This window comes from Aedes albopictus, chromosome 2 (genome assembly GCF_035046485.1).
Source record: "Aedes albopictus strain Foshan chromosome 2, AalbF5, whole genome shotgun sequence".
In the NCBI taxonomy this organism is placed as follows: Eukaryota; Metazoa; Arthropoda; class Insecta; order Diptera; family Culicidae; genus Aedes; species Aedes albopictus.
The window spans coordinates 424,697,250-424,711,401 of record NC_085137.1 but is presented as its reverse complement, the minus strand read 5'-3'; the positions used below and the strand labels follow the sequence as shown (position 1 = coordinate 424,711,401).

At 38.4% G+C, this 14,152-nt stretch overlaps 1 protein-coding gene across 4 annotated transcripts in view; it reads left to right on the top strand.

Moving 5' to 3' along the window:
• The first annotated feature begins 331 nt into the window (after positions 1 to 331).
• The window catches only part of LOC109426672 (homeobox protein orthopedia), a 138,952-nt gene continuing 125,131 nt past the window's right edge, over positions 332 to 14,152 (top strand). For 2 of the 4 annotated variants that reach the window (XM_019702206.3, XM_019702205.3), the window contains exon 1: positions 333 to 1,766. In XM_019702206.3, coding sequence (XP_019557751.1) covers positions 1,733 to 1,766 — 34 coding nt within the window. In that variant the 5' untranslated portion in view covers positions 333 to 1,732. Of the gene's footprint in view, positions 1,767 to 14,152 lie in introns of all 4 variants that reach the window. The other 2 variants (XM_019702204.3, XM_019702207.3) reach the window with 2 other exon arrangements.

Sequence of the window (14,152 nt, the reverse complement as noted above, 5' to 3'; positions counted from 1 at the left end):
TGGACAGCCCCTTATGACGCATATACAGCAGATTGGTATTTAATGGTCTTCAGTAAAGGTGGATATAGTGCTGAATAAATGCAATTTTAACAGCTTATTGGTAGGTAAGACGATCATTTTCCAACATTTTCCACTTATAAAATTTATTTTTTTGCAAAATAATGGACGGCCTAAATTTAGTTGCATTCCAGCAACGATACACGTTGAACTGGCACCCCTTCTCGAATCTGCATCAGAGCCATCGCGGCTTTGCCACGCCCCCTCTCGGTATGCCGGAAAGAGACACACTGTGCTACAGACTGGAATGGCTCTGAATAAATGATGAACCTGGGAAGCGTGAACGAAATGGCACGAATCTCCACCGCACCGCAAACAACCTCATCTGTTCGAGTTGGTGGCAAGCAAGCAACCAAGCGCGGACGGAGATCATCAGCAGTTCGGATATCTGGTTGATCCATCCGGATGGATGGCTGTATTGTGTCTACTGAGAGCGTTCTCTGATACGCTGCCGCCGCCGCCCGTCTTTGCCGTCTGTGGGACCGGTTTTTGTCTGTGAAGTTTATTTTTTGTGCGCTTATTGCTGGTCACCACGGCAAAGCACATACCTACTGTCGACTGTTGCGCGCGTTGTGGCTGGATGCTGCCAGATCAGTTCTGCAGCGAATCCCGTCCGGAGTGCGTTATATTTCTCTTCCTGGGTGAAGTGTGCGCTAGTTTCGCGCGGGTGGAGTAGTGTTTCTATATTTGAACAAACATCCCAACGGAGAAAGGAGAACCCTCGGCCGTTGTTGCTAGCAGTCGGATTCACTTCCGGGGTTTCACCACCCCGCTTCACGCCCGTTCCCTCGTCGAGGGTTGGTATGGGACAATCTCAGACACCGAGAAACTCCAAATCCCATCAGACCAGCCACGAGAGGTAACACTCCGGAGCCCATCATTGCCTGCTGGATCGCTCAAGCCGTCGGTCGGGCGGTCGTTCGTGCCACCTGCCGGAGTTTTGATAGATAATTTCCCCGTTTGACTTCGGTACAGCGCACGCCGCTCCGTAATGAATTAAATTTGTTTGTTACTCATTCAATTAATAAAAGGCTAATTAATAAGCGTGAGAAGTGTGCTTCCTGCACAGCTTTTTTCATTCATCGTTCCAACGGAGAAGGTGAACGTGAGCTCAACGCAACGTAAACAGGTTGAAACACCAACACATTACGTCTGCTGGAAGAAAACTTAAGGGAAGACACGTGAGCTCGTAGAAAGTGAAGTCCGTCGCGTCCGTTGCTCGTGGGGAGTGTGTAGATGTGGATGTGGTCCTAATTGGGCTAAATAGTGCAGGTCAACGACGCTGATGTCGTCGTCTGCGATCTTAACAAGATCGTTACTCAAGTGATGCATAATTAAACAGTGAGTGGAGGTTATAGCGAAAATGGATATGCGTGATTCATAGTGATGTACGACTCTTACTGGCTACAGGTGATTGATGGAATCGATTTGAGAAGCTACAAATAAAACGAAACAGTCAAACGCAATGTTGAGGTGAATTTTTATTTGGTTTTGTGTGAAAATTCAAACTGACAGAACATGAAGTTCACAAAGTTGTTCAAGTTAAAATAGTTTTAGTTGCCAAACAAGAGAAGTGTAGGAAAATCCGAATTGATATTTCGGAAGAATTAGCTGTGCCAAACGTAAGGAGAGCTTCAAACTGTCGGCTCTGTCCATAAGGAACTTCTCAGCAAACATGCTGAACAATTTGAGTGCTGCTGGACTGGGAGGTGAGTAGTGTTGTATGATCTGCTTTTAACATAAGTGAAACAAAACAATTGTTACTTGAAGACAGAATATTAATCAATTCGATGCTCAATCTGGAAAATATTAAGGGTGAAATTTTTATTTTTAACTTCAATAATATTCTTCGCCATATAAAACTTTTTGCCGTGATCAGAGTTTTCATTAATTTATCATAAAAGTGCATGGAAAATGTTATAGTCTTTAGTTTTGAACTTATAATCACATATGTGAACCACTATCATGGAAATGAAGCCATCCAGCGCTACAACAAAAATATGCATATTTATGTCAATATTTGTGGAACTCGTATCACTATCATAACGACATTTTGACAATAGTTTATGGCTGTAGTCTACGGTCCACAACCAAAATACAAAACTTTTGTGGACAAAAGTCGGCGATGGGGAAACGAGGCGTCTGAGACAACCAGAAGTGAATTTTCAATGGACAGAACTGAAATTGAAGTCAATTGTTTTAAAGAGTGTAATCAGTTTAGAACCTTTCAATTCCAACATGTTTTGCTTATCCTTTGACAGATACGCATATTTCGACTACCCCTTGTAATCTTCCTCAGTGTAAGTTATCTACTTGATCCACCTGAGTTATCCACCTAAGTGGATAACTAACATTGAGGGGTATTACAAGTAGTAGTCGAAATACGTGTAACCGTCAAAGGATAAGCAAAACATGGCGGAATTAAAAGGTATAAAACTAATTACTCTCAATCCTGTTTTATCACGACTTTTTTATGCGATTTTTCTTTGCACGACATTTTTTACGCGACTTTTTCGAAGTCACACGACTTTTTTACGCGATTTTGGTCATTTGCTGAGAGCAAACCGCGTAAAAAAATCCTTTGGATTTTCTTGCACGATTTCTCGAAGTAACGCGATTTTTTACACGAACTTTTTTTTGCGCGGACGCATTCATCGCGTAAAAACAGAATTGAGTGTATATTCATTCGAAGAAGGTATACTGTTAGAGGATTCGAAAAGTCGGTACAAGATCATTGAAGTCCGAAAGTTGTAAGGGAGTAAGTGCTTTAGTTTACATTTGAATTTAAAAAATAAAACAACAAAAAAAAACAATATGTTTCTTGTGTATAGGGGAGCTTATGTATTTGGGGTTCCAAAAACCTATTTAACACAAAATAAGCTTTAAAACTGAATTATAAGCCCAAGCTTGAGATAATTTCAGTAACAAATATTGAAAACGACGTATAATCAATGCTACACCATTGATTATACGTCGTTTTCAAAATTTGTTACTGATTTGGTCTATGAAAACACGTGAAAAGTCTATTTATTTTAACTTCCACGTTTTTCGGGAATCGCACAGCAATTCCACTTCTTTGAACATCGCCATTTCATGCGGCGCTTTTTCTCCCTAAAGTGATGGATCTGTTGTTTGAACTTCTGTTGATAATATTCCACGTTCTGTCCGGTACAATGCTGCAACATAACCTCCCGCCCTTTGTTCCTTTGGCACTGCTAACATTTGGGATACGACAAAAATAACGTCTGTAACTCCTCAATGGATCTGAAAAGTTAAAAAAAAAATTCATTAAGGGCCGATTTCTTCACCTTGGCTTAACCCGTAAGCCAGGCTTACCCATATAGTTAAACCTGGCTTAACGCCTAAGCCAGGGTGAAGAAATGGACCCTAAAACCACTAAAATACATGATTATTTTTTGTGTCCATTAGGGCATTTAAAAAGTGGAACGATACTTTAAGTTTCAGTTCAGAATTCAAAACGGACACATTAAAGCAATTTGTAACAAACATAACAGGTAATGTTCAACCTCGATGTTTCGAGGACTACACGATCGCTTTGTAAGAGAAGGAAATCATGGGTTTTATTCCCAACCGCACTAGCAGCATATTTTTGTCAACTCGAAACAAATCATCGCCCTAATCTGAGGAACTTCTCTGGCGATCCACAGCAACCCCGAATGGACTACGAATGAGCTGTTTAGGTACAAAGGTTCGCGTGCTCTTCGTTCTACCTTCAACAAAGTAGATAAGAAGCCGCATAGTAGCCATCAGTTCCAGTTATATTAGTAAAATAAAGTAGTGATTCCCAAAAGGAATGTAATCACAGTGGTGAGATTTGATGGATGTTTTTGGACAGCAATAAAAACATTCTCTTTCAAAGTTACTTCTCAAAAATCGGGAATTGCAAGTGAATTCAACATTTGCAAGTAAATGCTTCCTTTCTTGTTTGTGGATAAATTTTGTAATTCCATGTGGTATACATTAGAGTGCTAATTAAAATTATAATTTGTATGGGATTTTACATGGACACCCCAACCTTTTTATTTTTTTACCATATGTTGCGAACGTTAGCCAATAATTACGAACAGAAATACTGTAATTCTGCAATGCTTAGGGAAAGTTTTTATTGATTATTCAGTTCTTCAATTCAATCCAGTCACAATATGGAAAAGGCGAAGTTTGCTACTTCTTTCTAGAGGTGCCTCCAATTACTCCTCCAGAAATACTTAGAAGCCGTTCATTAACTACGTAGACTTTTCATGCGGAGAGAGAGAGGTGGTGCTGGCTAAAGTTTTCGTTCCATACCATTACCAATTTTCACATTTATGTATGAACGAAAAGTACGAGGGAAGCGGAAGTCTGAGATGACCAAAATTTGGCCGAAGTGGTATATGAACGATGCCTTACTTGGATTTTTAAAGAAATTTCTACTGAGATTGGTGCAAGAGCTGCTGCCGGGATTGTTCAAGCGATTTCTTCAAAATTTCTTCCAGATATAGGGTGACGTTGGGTATTATCGGCAGGTTTGTTCTCTTCATCATGGGGGGTTTTTGTGGGCCGAGTTTCCTGAAATTTTGGCATAGAACTCAGCTTGGTTGGGAAGGATTTGAGACCAACTCTGAGACATACAGGTTTCAAAAAATCCCCCATGACGAAGAGAACAAAACTGCCGAAAATACGTAAGTTCCCCTATTTTGTGAGTTTGTCGGGAGTGGGATTCGATCCCAGGGGTACTCGGCGTGATAGTCAAGTGTTCTAACCATCACACCAGGTTCGCTTCAACAGGTCATCTAAGACATTGTGCATTTAGAATCCGGACGGACAAAATTTTGTACAGCTGTGTTCATAAAAATAGCAGTGAAAGCCGATTTCCATACAAAATGGACAACTTTGATATGGTGTAACTTTGTTTCCCTATGATCGATTGAGCGATTTGCCAGCGAACTACAAATATGCTGAATTTAATTCTATCAAAATTTGAAAATTTTCGAAGTACACAGAAAAAAGTTAAATACTATGTGAAATTGTTCAAAATAATAGCAGTGAAAACAAATTGCCTTGTAGCTTAAGCCTAGAGCAGGAAGGAATATTTTCGCACGCCATTCGAACAATTTCCGCCTAGCTTACAAGTCAATATATAAGGTTAAAAATTAAGAAAATATTTACTGAATCAAAAAATTAAAAATAAACACTGCTATTATTTTGAACAATTCCATATAGTATTTAATTTTTTTTCACATGCTTCGAAAATTTTCAAATTTTGCTATAGCAAAATTCAGCATATTTGTAGTTTGCTGTCAAATTTTCAGCTCAATTGATCACAGGGAAACAAAGTTACAACATGTCAAAGTTGGCAATTTTGTATGAAAATTGGCTTACACTGCTGTTTTTATGAACACAGTTGTATATCTCAGGAAGGGAATGACAAATATAAAAGGTTGTTTATTGTACTTTTATAGAAAAAATACATTGAAGTTATTTATTTTTTATTTCCAATACATTGTCTCAGTTTTTCCGTGTTTACCTTCTTAAAAATCTGTACAACTGTGATAAATTTTAGCATGTTAGTCCAACACTCAGGTGATCTAAGCAATTTCCTGAGTGCCCTTGACTAGTCTAATTAAGATTCTGAAGAAAATTTTATTGTGAAATATGAGGCAATTGAGGAAACGTAATTTAAAGAAACGCGAAATTTGAGTGTTTTTTTCATTGATAAACACTACCCATCTGTGGCGATACCTCTGAACGCTTCCGTCTGTCATGGCAGCTCAGCAAAATAGGTAAAACTTCTACAGATCCCTTCTATGCGTTTTTGAAAAGCAGCACGCGATTCTTGAGTCTGTCATCTATGGTCCACTGCACGAATTTGTGCTGGCCTGCTTACTCTCACACGAAATTTGACGTTTGAGCGGTGTCGGCACCGCTCAAACGTCAAATTTCCTATGGGAGAAAGCAGGCCAGCACGAATTCGTGCAGTGGACCATATATATATAAATGAATTTCCGTCTGTCTGTCTGTCTGTCTGTCTGTCTGTCTGTCTGTCTGTCTGACCGCTATGGATTCGAAAACTACTGGACCGATCGGTGTGAAATTTTGTATGTGAGTATTTGTGGGGCCGGGGAAGGTTCTTAGCTTGGTGTGAGACCTCTCCGGTCTCGGGAACGGGGGGCTTCCATACAGGTGACTTTGCGGGAGACGTCCCTATGGGAGCTGTACGTCAAAAAACACAGTAGGCAGGCAGTACGACGTTTGCCGGGACAGCTAGTACTAGTATAACTTTGTTCTCATTATCTTGTTTTAAAAAAACTAAAAACTAAAAAAAACTTCTTGCCAAATCTTCTAATTTCAATGAACCCAAGCTTTAATCTTCTGGGGACACTTCCTTATGCCATGATTAACAACATCTGTGCACAAAACCCATATAATGGTTTTGGCGATATCAACTTTTTTTTGCGACTGTCGTACCTGACCACGCTAAATTTTCAACGCGTTTGTGCAAGATTTTTTTCCTTCTCGTATCTTCAATCTGAAATAAATTTTGACTCGTTGCAATAAAATCGATGAAATTTTCACCTTTGAAAGAGGACTAGTCAACAATTAGACTGCTGTAAAAGTAGGATGGCTTTATGATTTTTTTTGTTGAGATTGCTTCAGGAATTTCTTTGTAAATTGTCCCTGGAATTCTCCCAGGCACTTCCCACTTCACTTGGGATATATTGAAACCTTTCTTCAGAGAGAGGATCCATCAATTCTTACAAAAATCCCTTTAGGATTTATTTCTTGGTGTTTCTACAGGAATATCTCAAATTACCCTCCAAATTACTGCAGGAAATTCTCCAGTTTTCCAGGCAATCCTTCAGAGATTTCATAAAGAAAATTTCTTTAGAAATGCATTTCGGTAATTCCTATATTGTTCTTCAAGATTTGTTTTAATTTTTTTCTAGTAAATTTTCCTCCAAAGATTCTTCTTGGCTCTAAGGACTACTTCAGAAATCGCTTCAGGGGTTTTGTCCACTTATACCTTCCAGTCGTTTTACAAGAAATTCTTTCAAGGTTTCCTCCAGAAGAATCTTCAAAAGTTCTTCCAGGGTTTACTCCAGAACTTCCTTCAGGAATCCCTCTAGAAAATAATTGAGACTTTTATTCAAGAATTTCTCCAGCATTTTTTACTGCAATTTCAGCACGAATTGCTGTAGACATTTTTTCAATGATTCCTTCTGGAAATTCAATTCTCTCCACGGATTTCTTTGGAAATTCCTTCAGGAAACCCTTGAATAATTTCTCCAATATCCTTCATTTAATTGCGTAAAACATTTATGTAAAAATCTGAAAGATTTTTTGGACGCATCTCGAAGGAATCTCAGGAGAGAATCCAAAAAGAAACCTTCTAGAGATTACTTCAGTAATCCCTGACGAAATTTCCAAGGGATTCCTGAAGGAACCCTTGGAAGAATTTTCGAAAGAAAAAGCAGAAATTAAAAAAAAATCTGAATACATCCCTGGCTGACATTCATCAGAAAAAAATTATACTACTGAAGATATCTGATGGCCAGCTCCAGAGACATGTTATCCTGCTATTGGTACATTTTTCCCACATTATTTGTGCCAGGCAATATTTCTGTATATATTTCAGAATTTCTTCTCGAATCCGTGTAAAAATTCCTAAAGGTATAGGGTATGTGTTCCATCATTAATCTCACGCTCCCATATTCATCCTATTCGAATACAAGCGATTACGGCACCGATTGTTTCCGTTCTTTTTGTTTCCATGGGTGCTCACTTCTAACAATAAATACCAAAATAAGAAACAAAACAAATAGCGCTTCAATCCTTTGTTTTTCGTAGGATGCGAAAATGGGAGCCACATGCTTAAGAAGGGAACCAATACCCTATTTGGTTTAAATCCTGGAGAAATTTCTTAGGAAAAACATGAAGGAATGTTTGTATTAATTTCTACAGAAACCTGCTGGAATCACTGGAAAACACGAATGAACGTCTGAAGGCATTCTTGGAGACATTTCTGTGGAAATGTTCAAAAGAAAATCTTAGAGAAAATCCTGACAAAATCTCTGGAGGAGTTCGTGAGAAAAAACTTGTATGCATTACTAAAGGAATCCCTGGAAGATTTTTTGAGGAATTTATGGAAGAAATGCAGGAGGAGCCCTTAGAGATTCTAGAGAAAATATTTGATGGATTCATTGGAAGTTTTTTTTTTCAGAAAAAAGCCTATAAATATTCTAAATACACTAGAAAAAATCCCTATAAGTAATCTGTGGCCAAGATTTGCATGGATTCCATGGAAAAAAAATATTGAAAGATATGGAGAAATGTTTGGAGATATGTTCGAAGGAAGCCTTGAAGAAATTTATTGAAGGATCTTTGACAGAATGTATGAAGGAGGAATTCCTAAAAAAAATCCTTGAATTACTTAATCGAGAAATTCCTGAAGTCATTTTTGAAGGGGGAACGTCCACACCTGTAAGGAGGATGGGGGTTCAGCAAAGTGTGACAATCCACACACTGCGGTCTCATACAAAAAGTGTGCTTTTGGGGGAGTGGGGTTGAAAATGGACAATTTTTGCGTGACGTAATTGATGGGCCTTTGGATCCATTTGGGAAGCAAACCGTTTTAGAAGGGTTGCTATAGAAATACTTTAGAAAATTTAAGAAGTTCCTAATGGCATCTCTAAAAATATTGTTTGAATAGACTTTTTGAAGAAATAACTACTTAAATAATTCTATAGTTGTGATTTTCTGAAAAAAAAAGAATCACTGTAAGAATGTCTGATATCTCTGAATGTTTTTTTTTCTAAAAAAAACGGTGAAATTTTTGAAATAATCCTTGGGGGAAGGAGTGGGCCTTGTGTGTGTGATGGTTAGAACACTTGACTATCAGTATCACGCCAAGGACCTGGGATCGAATCCCACTCCCGACAAACTCGCAAAATGTGAGTTCTTCCTTCGGAAGGGAAGTAAAGCGTGGGCCCCGAGATGAACTAGCCTAGGACTAAAAATCGCGTTAATACCTATAAAAAAAAACCTTGGAGGAATTTGTTAAGCATGGAAGGTTTTCTTGAAGAATTCTTGATGAAATTTCTGGGTTTTCCTCAAGAGGACTTTGTGAGAAAAATTTTAATGAAAAAAAAAATTCATGGACAATTTACGATTTCGTGGATTTTTTTTTTAATAATGTTTAAAGGAATATCTCTAAGAGTTCCTGAAAAAATCGGTGCATTATATTGAACACTAAGTAGGATCAGGAATCGATTTATCCGTTATCGGAAGAGCGCCTAAACTATTGGTATGCTAACTGGAATTCAAGCGGGAATCTGCCGAAGTAATTGCAATGAATTCACTAAGAATTTTGCCGGAAATACTCTAAAAATGTCATACGTAAATTGCTATAAAAATCTCCCGAGAGAAATGCCAAAAATATGTAGGGGAATATGTTTGTGGATCTCATGAGAATACCGTCAAAAATTTCGTTGATAATTTGTTAAGAATAACAAAAAAAATAGATTAGCAGTTTTGAAGAAACAATAACAGTTAAAAATCATAAGCTGAAGTCAAAAAAAAAAATCCAAAGATTTATGAAATATCACCAGATATATACCTACTTCGAAAATTAACAAGAAAAATGTACAAATTACCACTAGTATTGAATAGTAGGGGAGACTAAGGAGACTTGATCCCTGGGGAGACTTGTTCCCCCCATATTTGCTCGGAATCAAACAGATTTTTCTTCCAGCATATTTTTTCCAAAACTACTCCTGGACAAACGACTATGTTTTGGCTACAAGTGATTTAGATTGTACATTGCATTATTTTTTAACGGCTGATGGTTTGTTTTCAGTCCCTTCAGAAATCTTTTAGGCGATTCCGAGAAATCTAAATAACTTTGTGAAAATTGAACCAAATCATGTCAAAATTTCACAGCACATAGTTTAAATAAAATACTTTCAAACTTATTTATCCAAATAAGACTGTTGTTAACATATTTTAATTAATTCAGCTTAGTATACACAACAGTGACATGGGGAGACTTGATCCCTCGAGGATTACACATACATTATACATGTGAAAAATAAAATTCTATTCGGAAGCCTCTATTTACTTGGAATTCTAGTCTTTTCAACGATAAAATGTGTCAGATAATTATAACTTTAGTACAAACCAAGAAAAGGGGGATCAAGTCTCCCCATTTTGAAAATACGGCATATCCTCAAAAATTTAAGGAAATCTTACAATTTCAAACACTCCATATTCATCGAAAATACAAGAAAGAAAATAAATAGGAAGACTCTGTAATTATTTTCCCTTAAAATCAACCATGTGCTCAAAGGGGGATCAAGTGTCACCCATTTTTGAAAAATACATCATAAGACATGCCTCCATAAAAACACAGTTTTGAAAACTTTAACAATAATTTAAAGGCCTTCTGTTGTGTATTAACTTGCAATAGATGTTTACCTGCCATTTTGTATGGAAATCGTATCTAGTTTTGTGTTTTTTTCTTAAAGTTTCAGGTAAATTAAGAAAAAGGGATCAAGTCTCCCCAGTCTCCCCTATAGGTGGTTCGTAAAGTGGTGACGAGAAAAAAAAATGTTGTTGTTTTTTCTTTGACGTGAGAAATATTGTTCGGCGTTTTTTTTATAATATTTAGTACATTGTTTGTCGCACTTTCACAAGCCTTCCTTCCCCTAGGACTTTAACGTACTTAAGGGATGAGCCCTAAATTGTTACTCTCAATTTAGCAATCTTCAAATCAAACTTTTGATCTGTTACGGGAAAATTTCTACCAAACCTAAAGGTGCCTTTTACCAGTGGTATCTACTGTGTACTAGCAACAGCAACGCACTTATACCTACCGAAGCCAGACTCTCTCGCTTTGTGAGCCAACTATATTCCCAGGGGCCTCTTTCAATTTGAATTATGAAAACCTACACATAGCCAAGCTAAAATTTTCCACTGCTGGCTGTTGGCTTTCGTCAACGTATGGTACATATTCGTATCCGTAACCTGCTCAGGCTGGGGCGGTACTCTATCTCTGGCACATCACAAACATAAAGGAGCACAGCCTGATTTCACACCCGTTTCCGAGATTTTAGTTGAACATTTGTGAAATTGGTGCAAAAATTGAACCCGCAGAACTGTGTATCTTCTTCACTGTCGTCGATCGATATTTTTCCTCCCATTGCCTTTCAGCGGGATGTGGTCTTACGACGTGGTTGAACAAACTCCACTTTGACTGTGGGCTCGTTTGAACAGGGGACGACAAATATCGATCCGCAAAATGGACTTCTCCTCATAACATCGCCAACACGCTGGCTGGCTGGATACTCGGGCCATCATCAAAGTCATTATAAAGTGTGGATAAATACGTAATGACGATATTTCGATATCGTGATTTTTTTACGGGGCGGCAACCCATTTCACACTCTCGCACGAAAAGGTCGACAGAGTAACCTGGCGGCGCTCTTTTTTTTTTACTCTGTTCTGGTTGATGGAGGCTGTGTGATTTCACGCTTTTCGTACACTGTTGTGGAAAGTTTCAACGATACGCTAAAGCTGGTCCCGACTCTAGGTATGGCGTGGTATGACGCTGTTCATGTCAGTTGCGTTGTCTGGTTGCCGCTAAGTCAAGAGGTTGTCTGCTATTTTTCTCACTTTTTGGTTTGCGTGAGCCATCCAAGGCGCGAGAAAAATCTTTAAGGTAAACCCTTGGAGCGTGAAACGGCTGGAACGCGTTGTCCAAGATGAACTCCGCTGGGGTATTGGTTCGATCGATGTTGATAAATAATTCATTTTCATCAGAAAACTTTTCCGGATGGTAATGGAAATTGCTAGTTGCGACGGGATGCTTTGCAAGATAAAGGTTGAGAAAGGTTCTACGAAATTGTGCCAGGACTGGAAATATTCTTAGTAAACTAACTTCACTCTGGATAAGGTTGGCGCTTCTAAAACTTAAAATGATACCATATGCAGGTGGCGAGCGACCTGGCTCAAGTTCACTCAGATTTCAAAAATTGCTGAATAATAAGAAAAAAATAACATTTTCCTAAATTTTCAGAAATACTCTGTTCTTGTTTTTGTTGTTGGTACCAAATTTCAACTGGGACAAAGACAGTTTCTCAACTGTTTTACGAGTACTTAAACAGTTTTGAATTAGTAGGGACGGTGGTAGTACCTTGTACCCAAGAAAGTCAAACATATTTCCATAACTAATCCATATTTAATGTTTGCAGGAAACTATCTTTAGTTACGCTCTAACATTATCAGAATTAGGGTAAAAGCTCCCTTAGTGGAGGTAGTACCAATAGTGGTGGTAGTGGCAATTTAGCACTATTTCGACCAAAAAGCTTGCAAATTTCATTTTTAATAGATGCATCATACCTACTTAATAACAATAATTCAGTTTTGTGTTCAGGATTTGCAGGAAAACCTATTTTAAACAATTATTTTCCTTAATTTTTTGCTCATTTGCACCTATAGTGGTGGGTCCCAAAAGAATTCAATGGGATGCGCCACTATAGGAACCAATGTTAAATTTTACCTCCATAATAGGAACCGTGTACCTATAGTTGGTGCAAGTGATTTATAAGCAAAAACTGAAATAAACAATGGTTTTTACATTTTTTCTAGCAAATTTAAGTGAAAAACTACCGGTTAACGTTTTCAGACTTTTTATTTTATGGTTTCATCCATTTTATTCAATTATTTTACTACATGGAGCTACAAATAGCACCACTATTGGTACATTTACCCTATAGCAACACGAATGAGAAATTACAGTGGGTGTAAAGTTTGTGAGTTGGCGCTAAAGGAGACTGAACTCTCTATGCCACAGAATCTGCTCAACAAAACTCGAAAAGCTTTTTCTTCAGCTTCTCGTTGTCGAAGTGTCAACCATCCAGCACGCGATCACTTTCAATTAGACCCGACCAATTAAATTATCATAATTTCAATTGTTATCGCTCAATTATAGTATCATTAATTATCATTTTATAAATGCAAATTTACACTGCTATTCGCTACTACCACACTAACAGCCAGTCCCACTGACTGCCTGACTGCCTGAGCCGATGCTAATAGCTTACAGTTGTAAAAGCTGCCCACAGACAAAGGTATCTTAACACACGCCTGTCCTCGCCGCACATTTTTCCCTGAATATCAACTATTCGAGCTTATCATCCCGGGCCCCGTCGTAATGATGATCACCACCAGCTCCGGCGGTAGTCTTGTCGCACCGCCGCCGCCGACCTCACCCGTCCACACCGCATCGATGTATGCGGATTGGACAGCAGGCTTGTAGTAACGGCCTCAACCCGGCTCAGTCACACTCACTATTTAGCGCTACACATTATGCATGTGCTGTTAATTTATACCAAATTATAATATTACATTTTCTATTGGAGCTTACCGCCCTGTTTCGGACTGACACCCTGCAGTGATGCACTTCCATAGTCGTACAGGTCAAAGTGATCGATACTAATCTTTTTGAACGTATGAACGATTATGCCACAAGTGTCTTTCGATTTCTTGAATGTTTTTTTTTACTTTTCTTCATTTTGCCATTTTTGATAATAAGCCTTTTTCTTCGTCATTTCTTTATTTGTTTGTTTACAGAAACAGTGAAACGGTTAAAATTTTAAAGAGATTTTGTGAATCAATCTGAGTGCTTTATCCTTGGTTTGGGTCCCTTCGCATTGCTCGATCTCGGGCAATTAAAAAGCGGACTCGCACGCCAATGTGGGCGCTATGGAAGGCGATATTTATGACCGTCACTGACATTGCCTTTCATGATTTTTTTTTTTTCGATTGCATGCCTTGGTCAATTGGCAACAAAAATTGGATGCAAGGGAATTGGGCAGGTGGTTACATTCAATTCTCCTACAGGTATCGCAGACGGCGTGGTTCAATGCGTTGGACATGGGTCGAGATTTTATCAAGATAATGTGTCGATTAATGTCCAAACACTACTCTCTGGGTTCGCATTGTTATCAAATAGGACTCACAGATAGCAATCGCTGTAGCTGTGGTTAAAGCATTCAAGATACCAGTCAAGTTGTGTGGAAATGCCCCGAATACAGTATTG